At 41.4% G+C, this 15,582-nt stretch overlaps 1 protein-coding gene across 1 annotated transcript; it reads right to left on the bottom strand.

Moving 5' to 3' along the window:
- Window positions 1-1,884: 1,884 nt before the first annotated feature.
- Window positions 1,885-8,141, bottom strand: rlbp1a (retinaldehyde binding protein 1a). Its single transcript, XM_061739910.1, has 8 exons — window positions 8,095-8,141; window positions 7,250-7,290; window positions 6,712-6,840; window positions 6,373-6,577; window positions 3,203-3,381; window positions 2,925-3,083; window positions 2,739-2,849; window positions 1,885-2,633 (listed from the first exon to the last, which is right to left on the bottom strand). The coding sequence occupies exons 2-8, from the start codon at window positions 7,256-7,258 to the stop codon at window positions 2,487-2,489; spliced, it is 939 nt and encodes a 312-aa protein (XP_061595894.1). The 5' UTR covers window positions 7,259-7,290; window positions 8,095-8,141; the 3' UTR covers window positions 1,885-2,486.
- Between the last annotated feature and the right edge of the window lie 7,441 nt (window positions 8,142-15,582).

The following is a 15,582-nucleotide window of genomic DNA, read 5'->3' as shown; positions in this document are numbered from 1 at the left end:
AAATCCTAAACTGTAAGCCCTAAGCAAGTGGGGAGCCCACAGCGTGTCGTACAGCTTCAAATCTTCAGTTACAGACTTGTTAGAAGATGGCTGAGTGATACGGCGGCACAGGAGCAGCCACACAACATGATAAACTCTGATACTGAACACTGGGTGTTTTTGTCCAGGAAAACCAGTGGTGTGTGTGATCTAATTATGTGAGGAATTATGGTTTGGTTCCAAAATAAATTATTTTCTCAAAATAAAAACATGTTTCCATTTCCATTTTACACACCAACATGCTTTTTTTTAAGATATAAAAACTATATTACAAGGATGATAAGTCCTCCTTTCTTGGCTCTGACTGTGTTCTAAATATTTAGTTTTTTTTTTTTTTTTTTTTAAGTCTCCTGCTAAGCATGTGATGTAAGATTTCTCAGACTACGTGCACTAGGACATTTCCTCACTGTGGTTTCCAGGATGATGTGAGGAGGGTGTTGGTAGAGGCCCAAATGCTGATGAATACTGTTTTACTTCTATATTTGCTCTCATTTCAAGTTTATTTACTGTTGATCCAAAGGTTGTGATGTCTGTTCTTTCATTTTCTTCCCCATTTTATTCAATATGATTGAAGTACTTCAAGAAGGGGACAGATGGCTGAAGTGAATTTAATATTTTATTATTCGCAAAGGGAAATTATATTGATCCGGGTTTAAAGATCTATTATCCAGGGTAATGAAAGAAAAACAAAAAAAGAAAAGAAATGGTCAATTACAAAAAAGAAAAACAAATGGTGAAAAAAAGGCTGCCCATGTGTTTGATCTTAAAGCAGTTAGTCTTTTCTCCTTTAACAGTCAACATAAATGTAACAGCGGCCGGCAGGAACCACCGTCTGTGCTGCTCTGTACGAGAGCTGAAATAAAGAAGCCTCCAGACAGTGAAGACAGACATGGGTCTATCTCTGCACGTTAGCTTTGTTTTAGATGCAAGACTTTCATAATTAAGAATCAGTTCAAGTAAATTATTAGCAGTCAGAGTTTCTAGGCCACTGGTATGGGGTAGATGGATACCGGTTTGGTTCTGATGCATCTCAGGAGACAAAATCCGGTTTTCAGGGCTGTCTTGGATGCAAAAGTAAGAAGGATTGTAGTTCATTGAATGGCTGTTAATGGCTGACAAAAAGCAAATCAATCTTCACTGACACCCACCCCCATGACGACATGCCCAACATTACAGAAAATAAACACATTTACTGCCTCATCCATCCATCCATCCATTATCTTACCCGCTTTATCCCTTGCGGGGTCACGGGGGTCTGCTGGAGCCTATCCCAGCTCATTTTAGGTGAGAGGCAGGGGTTACACCCTGGACAGGTCACCAGTCCATCACAGGGCCACATATAGACACACAAACCATGCTCACAACCACACTCACGCTCACACCTACGGGCAATTTAGAATCATCAATTAACCTAATATGCATGTTTTTGGACTGTGGGAGGAAGCCGGAGTACCCGGAGAAAACCCACGCAAGCACGGGGAGAACATGCAAACTCCACACAGAAAGGGCCCTGCCGGGCCTGGGAGTCGAACCAGGGACCTTCTTGCTGTGAGGCAACAGTGCTAACCACTAAGCCACCGTGCTGCCATTTACTGCCTCGTTCAAAAAAATGGGTTTTGGTCTCCAGAGTTTGATTTCATATCCAAGACAACAGTGGGGTGATAAAATGATATAAAACCACAAATGTAAGTCTAACTATGGGTTTATATATATATATATATATATATATATATATATATATATATATATATATATATATGCAGTATTGTTCATGTATTATATTTGACCAAAATAAGCAGAATGAAAAAATGAAGTAAAGGGAGTACAACAATTACAAAACGTGAATTGTTATGGAACTACAGACACACAATAGTTTTATTGAACATTTTAAAATGAAATGCAACAGGCAGGAATCATATTAATAGTAAACAAGGCAACTTGGGCATCACAACTCATTCAACACTTGAAGATCTTGAGACAGATGACCACGTCCAAGTCGCTGCAACAGCATAGCTGTTCCTGAAACAACTATCTAATGTTGGTCTGTCTCATCATCCGTCTTCCCTCTACATACTATTCATATATCGCCTTAGAGGCTATAAATCACAGAATCCAGAGCACAGTAATGTCTACAGTCGTTAGTGCTGTAGGTACAAGGCTGTAGTTGTAAACTTGACTTGTAAGGCACAGGACATCAATCCAAAGTCATCGCAGTTGGGATTTAGCAATCATGGTATCATCAGTTTTCTTAATCTCGCTCTCCTCGAACATTAATATGGAATGCCAGTGTTTTGAAGAAACAATTGTTAACTATCAATTATTCTTTCTGTGATATCTAAAGATCCTTTTTCGTCACCATGTGTCTCTTTATTCATTTGCAAACCCTCTGCCCTGAGCTCAAAATGCTTCTTTTTGTTCGAAGCTGCCTGGATGAAACACGACAACTTTCAGAGGGCAGTGTCTTCAGAGCCAAAAAGCTTGGTGGCAACGGCCTGGTAGTCAGCCACCGGGGCTTTCCCATCAAAATCTGAAGGCAAGATGTCTGCATCAAACTCTTTGAAGTAGCTGTCCAGCTCGTCGCCATGAACAAAGACCTGAAGAAGGTTAGGAACAGTATTCAGAGTGAGCAACCGATGTCATGTATCAGAAAAACAGACAATTGAGAGTGCAACGGTGACTCTTTCTGTCCCTGTCCGTACCCGCTCCAGCAGCTTGGCCTTCATGAAAGGTTTAACCACATTATACGTGGTGGTGAAATACCAGGGCTGGTGAGTGACGTGGACTGCCTTGAAGCGGGCGGGAAATGAATCCTGTACAGAAACAACACCGAGTTTTAAAAAACGGACTTGAAGTTACACACAGTTTCCTTTCAAGTCTGTTCTGACCTGCAGCATGTCCACCATCTTCTTGAGCTCAGCTGTCTTTATTCCTGACGCGTGCTGCATGGTGAAGCCTTTGAAATTCTCAATAAGGACAAAGCCGTTGATTTGAGTCTCTTCATTTTCAAGCAGCTTCTCCAGGATCACACAGTATGCTCTCAAGACCTGTTACATGATATATCAAGATGTAGTTTTATTATCCTTCCCCCCCTAAATACAGAGTTGTTTCAGAGTTGATTGATTCATTCAGAGTTGATTGGTTCATTCATGTGAGAAGCTAGTACCTCATCAAAGGTGATCTCCTCCAGGTCCCAGTTGTCGATGTTGAAGAGCAGGACAACACGGCCATACCTGTCTCTGGTGGGTAGGACCACAGGGTATCCTGCCTCAATGGTGCTGCGGACCGCCTCGGGGGTCAAGTTCTCAAACAGCTCAGGATAATCCTTACGGAAGCGCACATAACCTGAGGGTCAAGAGGGTCATCAAAACACACATGGCAAAAGTGAAAGATTACCTGCTTTCTCATAGTGGGCACCATTTACTCACTGGTCACCATAACTGGTCACTGCATGCTGCTGGTTTGTGAAATGCAATGACAGAATCATCTAATCATCTTAATCCTGAGCGTCATCATACTAAAGTAATAATGTACCAACTGTGAGTTGCTTGTGTGTTTACAAAAGAGAGGAACAGCACACATGTTTCTGATGAGTGAAGGAGTGCATGTCTTCAATAATTAATGTTACACAAGTTCACTTCCAAAAAACCCTCATATGCAAGCAAGTCCATCCATCCATTTTCCATATCTGCTCCACCCTATTCAGGGACAGGGGAGAGACTGGAGCCTACCCGTCCACATTAGAAATGTATGAAAAGAAAAGGGTGCAAAAGCAAATAAATTATGGTGTTTTGATTAAAAGCATTTGAGAAAAGCAAGTTTTGGGGCAAAATGAAGATGTTTGGGGGTTGATTCCAGCAGAGGGCAGAATAATGACTGAAAGCCTTTCATCTTGTTTGGTTTGAATTCTGGACACCACCAAATGACCAGGGGCCTCATTTATAAAGCTTGCGTGCGCACAAAACAGAGCTTGAAAGATGCGCACGCCACCTTCTACGCATAGGTTGGGATTAAAAAAAAAAACTTTGATCCTAGTGCACGAACATTTTGAAGATATGGGGAACTGGCGACGCAGACGGTGATGTGGTGAAATGAAATGATACTTTTAATGTCATCACATATCAGACTTATAATATAATAGCGCTGATCGTGTCCCTCTGTGTTTGAAGCACAGCGTCAGTCCGGACGCGGCCACTTCCAGCTGCGCCATGCGCTTGGATCGCTCTGGTGCTGCTGGTGCTGCAGCCGCGATGCAGGACACGCCGTGCCGGGAACCTCCTCGTCACCCACCACGACAACTGGAGAGTGACTGGACATAACAAATAAGTGCCGGGCCAGTCTCCTCTTGGCCTACACCTTCAGATCGCATCACTTCTTTTTTATTTCTGCCACAGATCTGTCCGTGGCACTCACGGCGTTTACAGCAGCAACGACGTGCTGCCACTCACTCGCTTTCTTTTTGTTAGTGATGGCACTACTGTGACCACCAAATAATGTGGTTTTCCTGGCCTCCACCTCATCCACAACATCTCCATCTCGGTCTCCATGAAATTTAGTAGCACGGTGGCTCGACACATGTCTCATTCATCCTGACGCGCAGCAGAAACGGACTGCAGGCAGGCGCTGCGCATGCTCAGCAGGCTCATTCATATGCAAATACAGTCATCAAGTACTTTGCATTGACTATTCATGGTAGAAAGTGGGCGTGTAGAGGGCGGGATATGAGGCGAATTCACGTGCGCAACCTTCCAGGTGGACTGTGATTTATAAAGAGAACATTGTGTGCAGATGTGCGTGCACACGGTTTTAAAAAATCCGGATTTTTTTGTGCGCACGCCATTTCCGGCTTTTGAGCGCACGTACACTTTTAGTATGAATCCTACGCACTCTTTTATAAATGAGGCCCCAGGCCCTGTGGATCTAAGATCCAGAGAACACGTATCTGATATGATTTGGGCACCGATGATTCAGAGATTTATAAGAGTCTGATGTGAGAACTGAATTCTTTGTTTAACTGGAAACCAGTGTAAGAATTGAATTATCGGCATGATGTGTTCCCAGCCAGAATACTGAGTTTTTCTCAGTATTCTTCCTGCAGCACATGTCCAATGCTCTTATTGGAAATGACCGATAGTATAGTAATCTACCTTACATGAAATAAAAACATGGAAGAGCTTTGCAAGATGCGTCTTTGACATAATGTTCTTCATTTTTGGCCATGTTTTTTAAGATGCCAGGAAGATGAATTGGAATCTTAAATTCATGTGGACAATGAAATTCAGGTCCTAATCGAGGACCACGCCAAGATTCTTCACATAGTTGCCTTGGTGTTAAGGTAATCACTGATTCTTAACATCCTTTATTTATTTCCAAAAATAATCATAATAATTTTCTATTTGTTCAGTTTCAATTGAAGTTTTTTTTAACTTCCTTGAGGCACTGGCATGACAGGTTGAACAGCCCTTGGTCAATTGGGGGGGATCTACATAGATTTGGGCATCTTCTGCATACTTATGATAAGAAACACCATGGTGTTGGAGAATACAAAAAAAGGGGAAGGGTACACAGATTAAAGAAAAAGGGTCCAAGGATTGATCCTTGTGGGACTCCATATCTTGAGTTGTTCCTTTACTGTAGATTTATAAAATGACAGTGACACCCTGGACAGGTCCCTAATCCATCACAGGCCACTGGTAAGTCCTCCTAAGATGATGTTTTCTTAATTATTCTGGTTTGTTTGTTGACCAGGGAGCTTAAACAGTAGATGGATGAAGTCTCAGATTACCACATAATTTAAATTGAGGTATGAATGAAAGTTTACAGTTGAATTACACACACACACACACACACACACACACACACACACACACACACACACACACACACACACACACATAGACACACACACATACACACACAATAAGCAAGTCAGTAAACCCATGTCCTTCTGTTAAGTCAGTTTGTTCTGCTTGTTGATGTTCTCTCATCTACCGGACCAGCACAGTTGTAGTGAGGTTCCCAGCAGAACACTGAGTGATCACTGCTAAACTAAACGTGTTGTCCAATTTGTACACAAAGGAGTGCTTTGTCAGGGGTACCCCAGAGGCATCTCAAGGCCCCCAATTAATGAACACATGCCTCGCTGTCTCAGAGATGGACAGGGTTCATGCAAACGAGGAAACAAAAGAGACCTCATCTTTAATTACTGAAGCTATTGAAAAATGTCTGCAGAAACTAAATCAAAAGCATATGTGCGTAGGAGCTCAGCTTTTTCTCTCTACAAACGAGCTGAAAGAAAAGCCCTTCACATGAAGCTGTGTGGCCTCAGCCTCTCACCTTTCATGAGGTCGTGGGCTCGGCTGACATCAAACTTGCGGGCTCTGAGGAAGCGCAGCAGTAGAGCATCGGGTTTATCGCTGAAGCGCTCCTGCACCAGTTTGGCCATATCATCTCCTTCCCCCGACCTCTCCTTCATCGTGACACGGAGCTCTTTGAGTGACGATGCCCGTCTCTCATCTGTCTCACCCAGCTCATCCTTTGCCTGAAGAACCCAAAAATAAACATTCTCCCTTAAAAAACTACACCGTGTCTCCAGAGACAAAAGGGATGACCTGATTCCGTTTGAAAAGTGCTGATCAAAACTCTGCTGCCATTTCAGAGATGTGGTTATTTTACCTTTTGCACAGTGTGCCCAGGCAGTTTGGGGCACGGCCCAAACACCGGCCCGTGATCCTTCACCGTCAGATGCTCCAGCTTTGACCTCATGGCCTGCTCCTCCTCCGACACCACACGGAAAGTTCCAGTCTGCAGGAAAATACAAGTGTAGTCAACCTGTGCAGACTATCAGTCAGACTAGCATTTTACATCTTTTATTTTCTTTAACATCCAACACGTGCACCTGAGAAACCTTTCTGATCTGGAGCACAAACTAATGCACAACAGTGAACAAGTGATTAATCTGCTTCACATGATTACAGAAAGGACCTCTAAAGCTACTTCTTAAAGGCAGCTTAACGGTCCATCCCAGAGCCAGCATCTACTGGCACAATAACAGTATTATCCACTGACAGTCAGACCTGCAGGAACTAAGGCTTCTCCCCCAGACCTGTTGTTTGGCCAGAGAACAGGGGATAGACAGGGACCTAACCAGCAGACACAAAGATAAAGTGACACTCAAGCACTCTATGAATTGCTGGAAAGTAGTTCAACTTACAGCAGCCATGGTTTCAGCGTCTCACAGCAGCTACACCAACGCTGCAGAGATAGAAGAATTGGCAAAAACACAGTATGAGCACATTAGACCGTAAAGAGTCTTTAGCCTTTCACTCAAAACAACACACACGAGTAAGTTCTTGTCAGGGTTTTTCTTTTGTTTTTTCTTCTCAAAGGAAAAGCAGCAGCATCAAGGATCACGCCAGTCATTGATTTTTTTTCTTGGTTCGGTGTTGTCTAACTGTTGACAAGGTAGAGTGATTCCTTTATTCATTTGTGGGGCAGGAATCCTCTTACACAATAGGCCAACACAATGCATAAACAGTGTATTGTGTCAGTCCATCATGTCATGACACAGATTAAGTTTTTCATTGGAACTCATTGCTGCATTGAGAAAACATTTATGCTTTAGTCAAATTGTAAACTTAACTGGACCAGAAGCTACTACCATCTCTCCTAGGCAACATAGGAAGCTGTAAAACTGCAAACTGGATGTCCAAACACATACCTCTTGAGTTCAGTTCAGTCAATTTGAGTCTCAAATCAAGCATTTTATTTTTCAAACATCATTAAAAGACATTCCAATTGCATATAAAATAAATAATTCCTAGAATAATGTCACTACAACATAGTTGATACTAGCTGATCGTGTAGGGGTGATACTTTTTTTCTTCACTTTAGCATATAGTGCTTATCTATCTTTCAACACCCCCTGATTACCTATAGTTTTATTAAACTGATAGGATTTTTGTTCTTACTAAATCATATTAACACCAAATGTACTGTTCATCTTGATTTGCTGATCTGACTAAGAGCTGTTTGAACAAAATAGCAGAGCAGCCTTACCTTCAGCAGACTGGATGAGAGACCTCCAGAGAGTGCGATGGGAGACAAGAGCGGCACAGAGGACCGGCAGGGGAGGAGTTACTGAACACGTCACTCAACGCAGGATTACTCACGGGATTACAACCAGGTGGCTAATCTACATAAAGGTAACTGGGCGGACTGCTGTGATGAAGGAGGAGAATATATATATGTATATATATATATATATATATATATATATATATATATATATATATATATATATATATATATATATATATATATATATATATATATATATATATATATACACACACGTTTTTTCCACGCTTCAAGGAATTGAAACAGTCAGAAAACCATTGAAAAAACATCATTTTTTTTCTTTTTCTTACTTCTTCAATTATCCAATTATACCTATACTTTTTTCTTTGTGATTAAGTCATTCTATTCTCTGCTTCGGCTGAAAAAATGACTGTGACTACAACACACATACACACATACCTGCTTCTTCCTATTCAGGGCCATAGGGGATAATCATACCGTATTGTATTTAAGCATGTATTTGTCAGGCTATACAGGCCCACTTCCTGTTAATCACATCACACTTATTCAAAAGCTTTACAATTTTTTTCAAAACCAACATTACAGATAACACTGTACTAAAAAGTTGTTAATTACAAAAACACGCTATCCAAAACTTCTAACTTCACCGACTTCTAAATTAACGTTATAGAAAAGACAATTCCCAAAGAACATAAAGGAGCATATGCTGCTCATACACATACTGTGATTCCATCTGTGCATTCATTATGTTTAACAGCACCTCATATTGTAAGAAATCAAGGAACTAGCATTTGACTTTCCCACGGCCTGCTGTGACAGCTTCCACCCGTACAGACTAAATGTTAACCAAGTCACACATGTGATATAACAAGTCATATTTCAGCTGGACTAGTGTGTCTGTGTGATCGTCATGTGGAGAGCTCACACTTTCTCCTTCATGGTAAACATTCCTGCACACATTCTTTGAAACCCTCCTCCGAGGGGACCGCTTGTTTTGTGTCCCAGATTATGCATTACTCTTCCATGACTGCACAGCATCAGACGGCGGTGCCAGTCATTAACAACAGTAACAGTGAACCAGTTATTTGCTTGTATGTTTTGGAGATTTTTTTTGTCTAAATCAATCATTTCTGATTAGTGCACCAGTCTTGGTGTCATTTTTTGTTTTGCCTCACTAATGGCTAATGGTAAAAAAAACAAAGTTGTTTTTTATGCCACTTTGCTTTGGGCTGAAATATTTAACCAGCCAATGGATACATTTGTTTTGTAGAGACACTTGCTCCACAGATGACTCTTATCATCAGCATTCACATTACCATAGCATTAACATCTGTGGAGGTTGAGTGTACTGTTGGACAGATACTTATGATATTTGGTACAAACATTCACCTCAGGAATAATTTATAAGTTTACTGATATCCATGTCTTATGATTATTCAGAAATAATGATCTTTTTTTTATTTTTACCATCCTGTAATTCTTAGTTTTTCCACCAGATGTCCTCAGACTCTACCACCCGTATTCACCACCACCTCTTTCAGTCACTTGTTTCCATCTCCTGACCAGTTCCCAGTATTTATTTAGCCGTTGTTCTCTAGTTTCGTGCCACATTTTCATTCCATATCATACTATTTACATTTTTTTTAAATGTTCCAATTCCTATAATATCTTCTTTTTCCAGTTTTTAATAATTTCCATCCATATGTCAGTTTATTTTCAGATATTTTTAAGACCCAAGTTTAATAAATAGCTAGGAAAGTGGTTAAGAAATGCTTCCTCAAAGAATACTTTACAATTCTATTACATTGATGTATAAACCATGTTGCTATGAGTTTGATGAGAGTCATTGACTCCATTTATGTTACAGTGACATGCAAAGGTTACTTTATACTCTTTTAATCATATTTTACCTTGTGTACACAGAATACAAATCTGATCACAGTTCCTCAGGTGAACAGCAACACATTGTTCATTGTGCCATTAAACATATAACAAAAATATAGACACAAAAAAAAAATATGTGTGGACAATACCAAGTTGTCCCCCTGCTTCAGTAGCGTGTAGAGCCACTGTAAACAGCAGTGAACTAAAGTAGCTGTTTTCTGCATGACTTGATCTGTCCCTCATGTCTTCCTAAAGGAGGTTTGGCCCATTCTGTTGTTCAACATTTCTTCAGTTTGTTGATGTTTTTGGCTGTTTACTAGTGCAAGGTACTGCCACAGCATTGCATTTGGGTTGAGGTTGATATTAACTAAGTCCTCTTTTATTATGAAGCAATGTTGATGTAGATTTGCTGATGTGCTGGAGATCATCCTCCTGTTGCATGAGCCAGTTTTGATCAAACTTTAGCTGTTAGATTGTTGCAATCGCATCTGATTGTGGAATATAGTATTGGTATGCAGGCCCTGTGGCTGCAAAGCAGCTGCAAATCATCAGTCCTCCACTGCAGCGCTTGACAGAGGGCACGGAGTGTAGCAACCATCATGTGGTTTGTTCAGATGCAGCTTTTGTTGTGCTTCCATGTTCTTTTCACACAGACGAAGCTTTTTCCCGCTAACCCTTCCAAACAAACCGCACTTGTTCAGTCTCCTGTTGTGCTGTCATTTAACATGCTCAGAGAGGCTTTAGGGTCTGAGATGTAGACCGTGTAGCTTGTTCTTTTCTCTGTATCTCTGAGCATTGAACAGCCTTACCTTGGGGTAAATTTGTTGGAATGTAGAGATCTGGGAAATTCAGCAGCTGTCTTAAATGGTTTCCACTTATGGTTATCTTTCTCAAAGCAGAAGACTGAACTCCAAAGTGCTTGGAAATGGTTGTTTTTTAAACCCTTTCAGGATTGATATGCAGTATTACCTGCTTTTCTAATACTACTGATGATCTCTTTCCCTCATGGTATTGTGTTACCACATACCTGAATGTCCTAGATGGGTAAACTCTCAAAATGTTTGCTTTTACAGGGTCCAGCACACCAGTTCAGCAATTAACCCTCTCTAATAATACAGAAGCAATAATTCACTGTTAATTTTCTTTGCCAATCATCTCAGTCTTCATGCTAAACTAAACACTTCAAAGTATCTTTACATTTAACTGACATAAAGGCATCTCCTCTGTGTGGATTTGGTCTGTTTCTTGACCCCCAAAAATGAAGAATAGCAGCAGCAGAGAGAAGCAGAACGTTGGTCGAATCGAACAGTCAAGCGTTGCCTCCTCGTATTTTCCGAAGATCCTTTCACTGACCTTGTCAGATACATGCAGTCTGTCAAGCCTTCCTGAACATATTCTGAATAGCTCAGATAAAGGAAGGCATGAGTCCAGCATGCTTGGCTAGTTTAATAAAGATTTATGCTGGATAGGTAGCCATGAAAAAACTCAAATTAGAAACGTCTTTACCGACTGATGAACGTGGGTGTCATATTCTTAAAACATTAATTTCTTTTTTATGTTTTGAGTTGACTGGAATTCTATGTCCGCTAATTTGAGTCTTTGTTTTTTCTTTCACTGTATGTTTTTTAAGTGTATTAGGTTTATTATTTTACTTTGCTTGGCTGCTATTGTGGCCAGGTGACTCTTGGAAAAGAGACGTTTCTCTTGAGAGATTCACCTATCAAGATATTATTTCTGAAAGCAGAATCTGAGACTAAAGTTGAGTCTTACTGCTGAGAAGAGGTTAAAGGCTGAATTCAAGAAGTGTTAATCTGAACTAAAGCTCCATGCTCTGCTGGGTTTCCTCTGGCTCTCGCTCCTCCACACACTGAGGCCTCTGTCTTCCAGAACTGGCAGACTTACTGCACTATTGTCTCTCTATCAGCACCTCTCATTAGTAGATATTTATGAATGACCTGCTATTCCCTTACAGCAGCGGACAGGGCTCAACCAGGCCTCCATGTGTCACGTCAGTGAAGCGTTTTTGTCTCTGGTGAACAATTCGTCTGCTTGATATGAAGAAATTCCTGCAGGTTCTATCATCCCGCAAGCCAATAAACAGGCATGGACAGGTACAAATGATGCAGAACACCCTCCTCATCATGAATGCGGGGTACGGGGACACCTGTCAGGATGTTAATACTGTGAATGGGACTATATTTCGGGGGTTCGGAGGAGGGAAGGCAGGGACATTGGTCGTAGGATTAGTGGTTTTACATCTATGAGGTCCATAAGATCAGAGTATTGGAGGTGGGAACTGAAGAGTTTTGTCAATAAAATGAAGTTACACATGTGGTACCTTTCCATTACAGACAGAAAAAAATGTCCACTGAAATAACTTGAAACTGACAAAAGTAATAATAAATAATAACTTACTGGACATTGACTACTGAAAATCCAACATTGCTTCTGAACAGCGGTTCAGCAGAATCGTAGAAAAACAAGTTCAACAAACTAATGAAACTCTCCTTGGCAAATTAGTCGGTCCCCTTAGAAAAGATAATTAAAAATAATTTGAGCATAGTGACATGTCTCTGAGGAGTGTAATTATTATTATTATTATTATTTCGTTTATTTCGGCATGTTTATATAGACACATTTCATCTCCAGAACATTATACATTGCATACTCAGCACATGACGAAAAGGGTACGGGAGAAGCTGACGCTTATCAAAGTCCCGCCCCGTTCTATGTAAGATTCATGATCACATCAACAACAGAATTCAGTAAGATACATAGTTTACCACATAGCAATTTGTCTAATTTCATCCTTCACAGTCCAGATAGCATGTATGTTTGTACACGTGTCCAGTCCACTCATCCTGATCACCGTTCCTGTGATTTACTACTGTGTCCACTGTTCAGTTATTTTAATGTCCAAGCCTCTTTTTGCATGCAATCCACTTTGCAATGGAGGTGCGTGTGTCAATGCAGATTTTGATTAGTCGCTGTCCTCTGGCTCTCTAGCCGCCACAGCCTTTGCCCCCTCCGCTCGTACTGACTTCATCTCCTCACGAGCTTTGGACACATCCGACCATACACTGGTCAGTCTCCCCTGGATGTCAGCGAGGCCAGAGAGCAGCTTTGCCTGATCAGCTCTCACTTTTCTCAACTTTTGTAGCATCCAGACCCCAGACCAAGTGTCTTAAGTTTTGCAGTTAGTCAGTCCGACTATTTAAAGGGTGAAAGGTCATCACTCATCATGGCGCTCACCACGCTGAACATGGACTAAAGAAAGCAAAATGAGAGTCGTCTGAGGAGGAAGAAAATTGCAAACAAACATGTGAAAAGTAAAGACAATGAGATAATCTTTATGCATTATGATGTTCCTGTAATTAAAGATGCAGATTTCATCCAGAAGTGTTGGGTCCACAGGTCTGTAGCCAACTTCCCTGGATGTAGCCGCAAGATGAAAACTGACGACAAATTGAACAGATGGAACAAAATTTGATCTGTGTTAATAGAGGTTTGGTCTTAGTTGCAGGTCATGGGGTCCTCCAACAGGGTAAAGACAAAAAAACATCCAACTAAAAGCAGCCAAGAATGACTAAAAACAAAACCTTCTGAAGTGTCCTTCTATGAGTCCCAATTTACATCCTGTTGAAATCTGTGGAAGGAGATGAAACATGCGGTCTGGGGAAGAACCCCTCACAGCTGGAGCACACTGTTCATGAGGAGTGGACCAAAATACCCATCTACAGGTGCAGAAGTCTCACTGACAGGTACAGAAATCACTTGCTTGCAGTGATTGTCTCAAAAAGGTTGTGCAAGGTTACCCAGGGCAGTTTCTTTTTATATTTATTTATTTATTTATTTATTCATGGTTCTGTTGAACTACAATTCAAAAGCAAAGCCATTTATTTGTCCATCATTTTTATTACTTTAGTGAGTTTCCAGTTATTTCAGTGACTATTACGGGTTTTCTTTCTGTGATGGAAAGGTACCAACAAATGTATCCACATGTCTGTTCAGTATCAGCTCTCCGATGAGTCCTGACTTTGTGGCAGTTAGCCATCATGAGTTTTATTATTTAGACCTCTGCATTTTCTACGATGGGATGTGTCACATCTCCAGTGGAAAAAAAATAAAATCAAATACTTGAGGGTCACAGTCAAGTATAAGTAAATAATGATAATAAAGTAGACCCCTGACATGGGCCTTTTCAAACCCTTAAACACACATAATTTAAAGGGGACGTATTATGGCATCCAATACCTATTTTAAACAGGCCTTGAATATCTTAAAAGCAAGCTTTTGATTTTTTTTTGCAAAATATATTAGAAATTCAGCCTCTGAGCCATGTCTTTATCATCCCATTCTCTAACCTCATTCTCTATGCTGGATTCTGAGTGGGCGGGGCTATGATAATGATACACTGTGCTGATTGGCTGCCTGAATGAACTATGAAAAAATGGTGGAAGCTCCGGCCGGCGGAGTTAGTTGTGGGCGTGGTTTCACACATCGGAGGCCAACCTATGTAAATTGCATTTTGGTTACATAACGAAAGGGAGCAGAATCTGAACGGCTCGTAGAAGCCACATCACACTGGATGGCTCATCCGGGCGGCTGTACAGACACTGCAGAATTTGGTTGCTTTCCTTCTGAGTTGGCAGGCTGAGGGGAGACCACTTTATATATGTTAAAGCAAGGAAAAACATGTTTTTCATAATAGGTCCCCTTTAAGTATATTCCTATGAGGGCTCCAGTCTTCTGATCTTGCCTTAAATCCCGATGAGTTATTGCTCTGTGACCGAGGCTCATTCCTTCGGCTGCAATGGTCCCACACAGCACCTGACTCTTGGCCCCCGTGGGCCCACAGGAGAGTGTTACATGTTTGAACTAAACCTGATCAGACCCCATGGGACAGATCAGCTCATGAACAAGTCCCCAGGCCTGACTCCAGGGCAGGACGCTGGTATCCCACACTCAGAGTAGAGTTGCTGCTGCTCCACGTCAAGCCCAGCCAGTTGAGGTAGCTCGGATGTCTTGTTCGGATGTCTCCTGGTCGCCTCCCTGGGAAGATACTTTTGGGTTTGACAAACCAGGAGGAAGATCCGGGGCAGACCCAGGACCTCTCTCGACTAGCTTGGGAATGCTTCAGTATTCCCGTGGAAGAGCTAGAAGAGCTGGCTGGGGAAACGGAGGTCTGGGCCTCTGATCACCACGGAAACCTGGCTGAGCAGACCTTAATAGACGGATGAAATTCCTGTTGTAATTGTGACAGGAACTCCCACAAATCCGTCAGTCAGAGTCCACACTCCCACCTGGTGGCTACAGTCATCTGCTGCCACACGGATCCGCTGGGATCAAATACCAAACCAACCCACAACACAGAACACAGAAACCTTTTAGAAATTCAAAAAGATATACAAATAATACTCAACACTAACCCAGCACCACCGTGGTAACTAAACGATACCTCTGTAAATAACAAGAAATACACATCATTGCAACTTTTAGTGTCTTAATGCCTTTACTTGTACAAGGTTTATATAACAACGTCTTCTCCTCCAAGAGATGAAT

The sequence above is a fragment of the Cololabis saira genome, chromosome 2 (genome assembly GCF_033807715.1).
Source record: "Cololabis saira isolate AMF1-May2022 chromosome 2, fColSai1.1, whole genome shotgun sequence".
Taxonomy (NCBI): domain Eukaryota; kingdom Metazoa; phylum Chordata; class Actinopteri; order Beloniformes; family Belonidae; genus Cololabis; species Cololabis saira.
This window is presented reverse-complemented; position numbering and strand designations above follow the sequence as displayed.

Bases quoted from the DNA above. Each gene is read 5' to 3' on its own strand.
- rlbp1a (XM_061739910.1), bottom strand. The intron at 6,578-6,711 runs GTAAAATAACCA...TGGGTTCTTCAG, and splicing joins CTGGGCACACTGTGCAAAAG to GCAAAGGATGAGCTGGGTGA. The intron at 3,382-6,372 runs GTGAGAGGCTGA...CTTGACCCTCAG, and splicing joins AGCCCACGACCTCATGAAAG to GTTATGTGCGCTTCCGTAAG.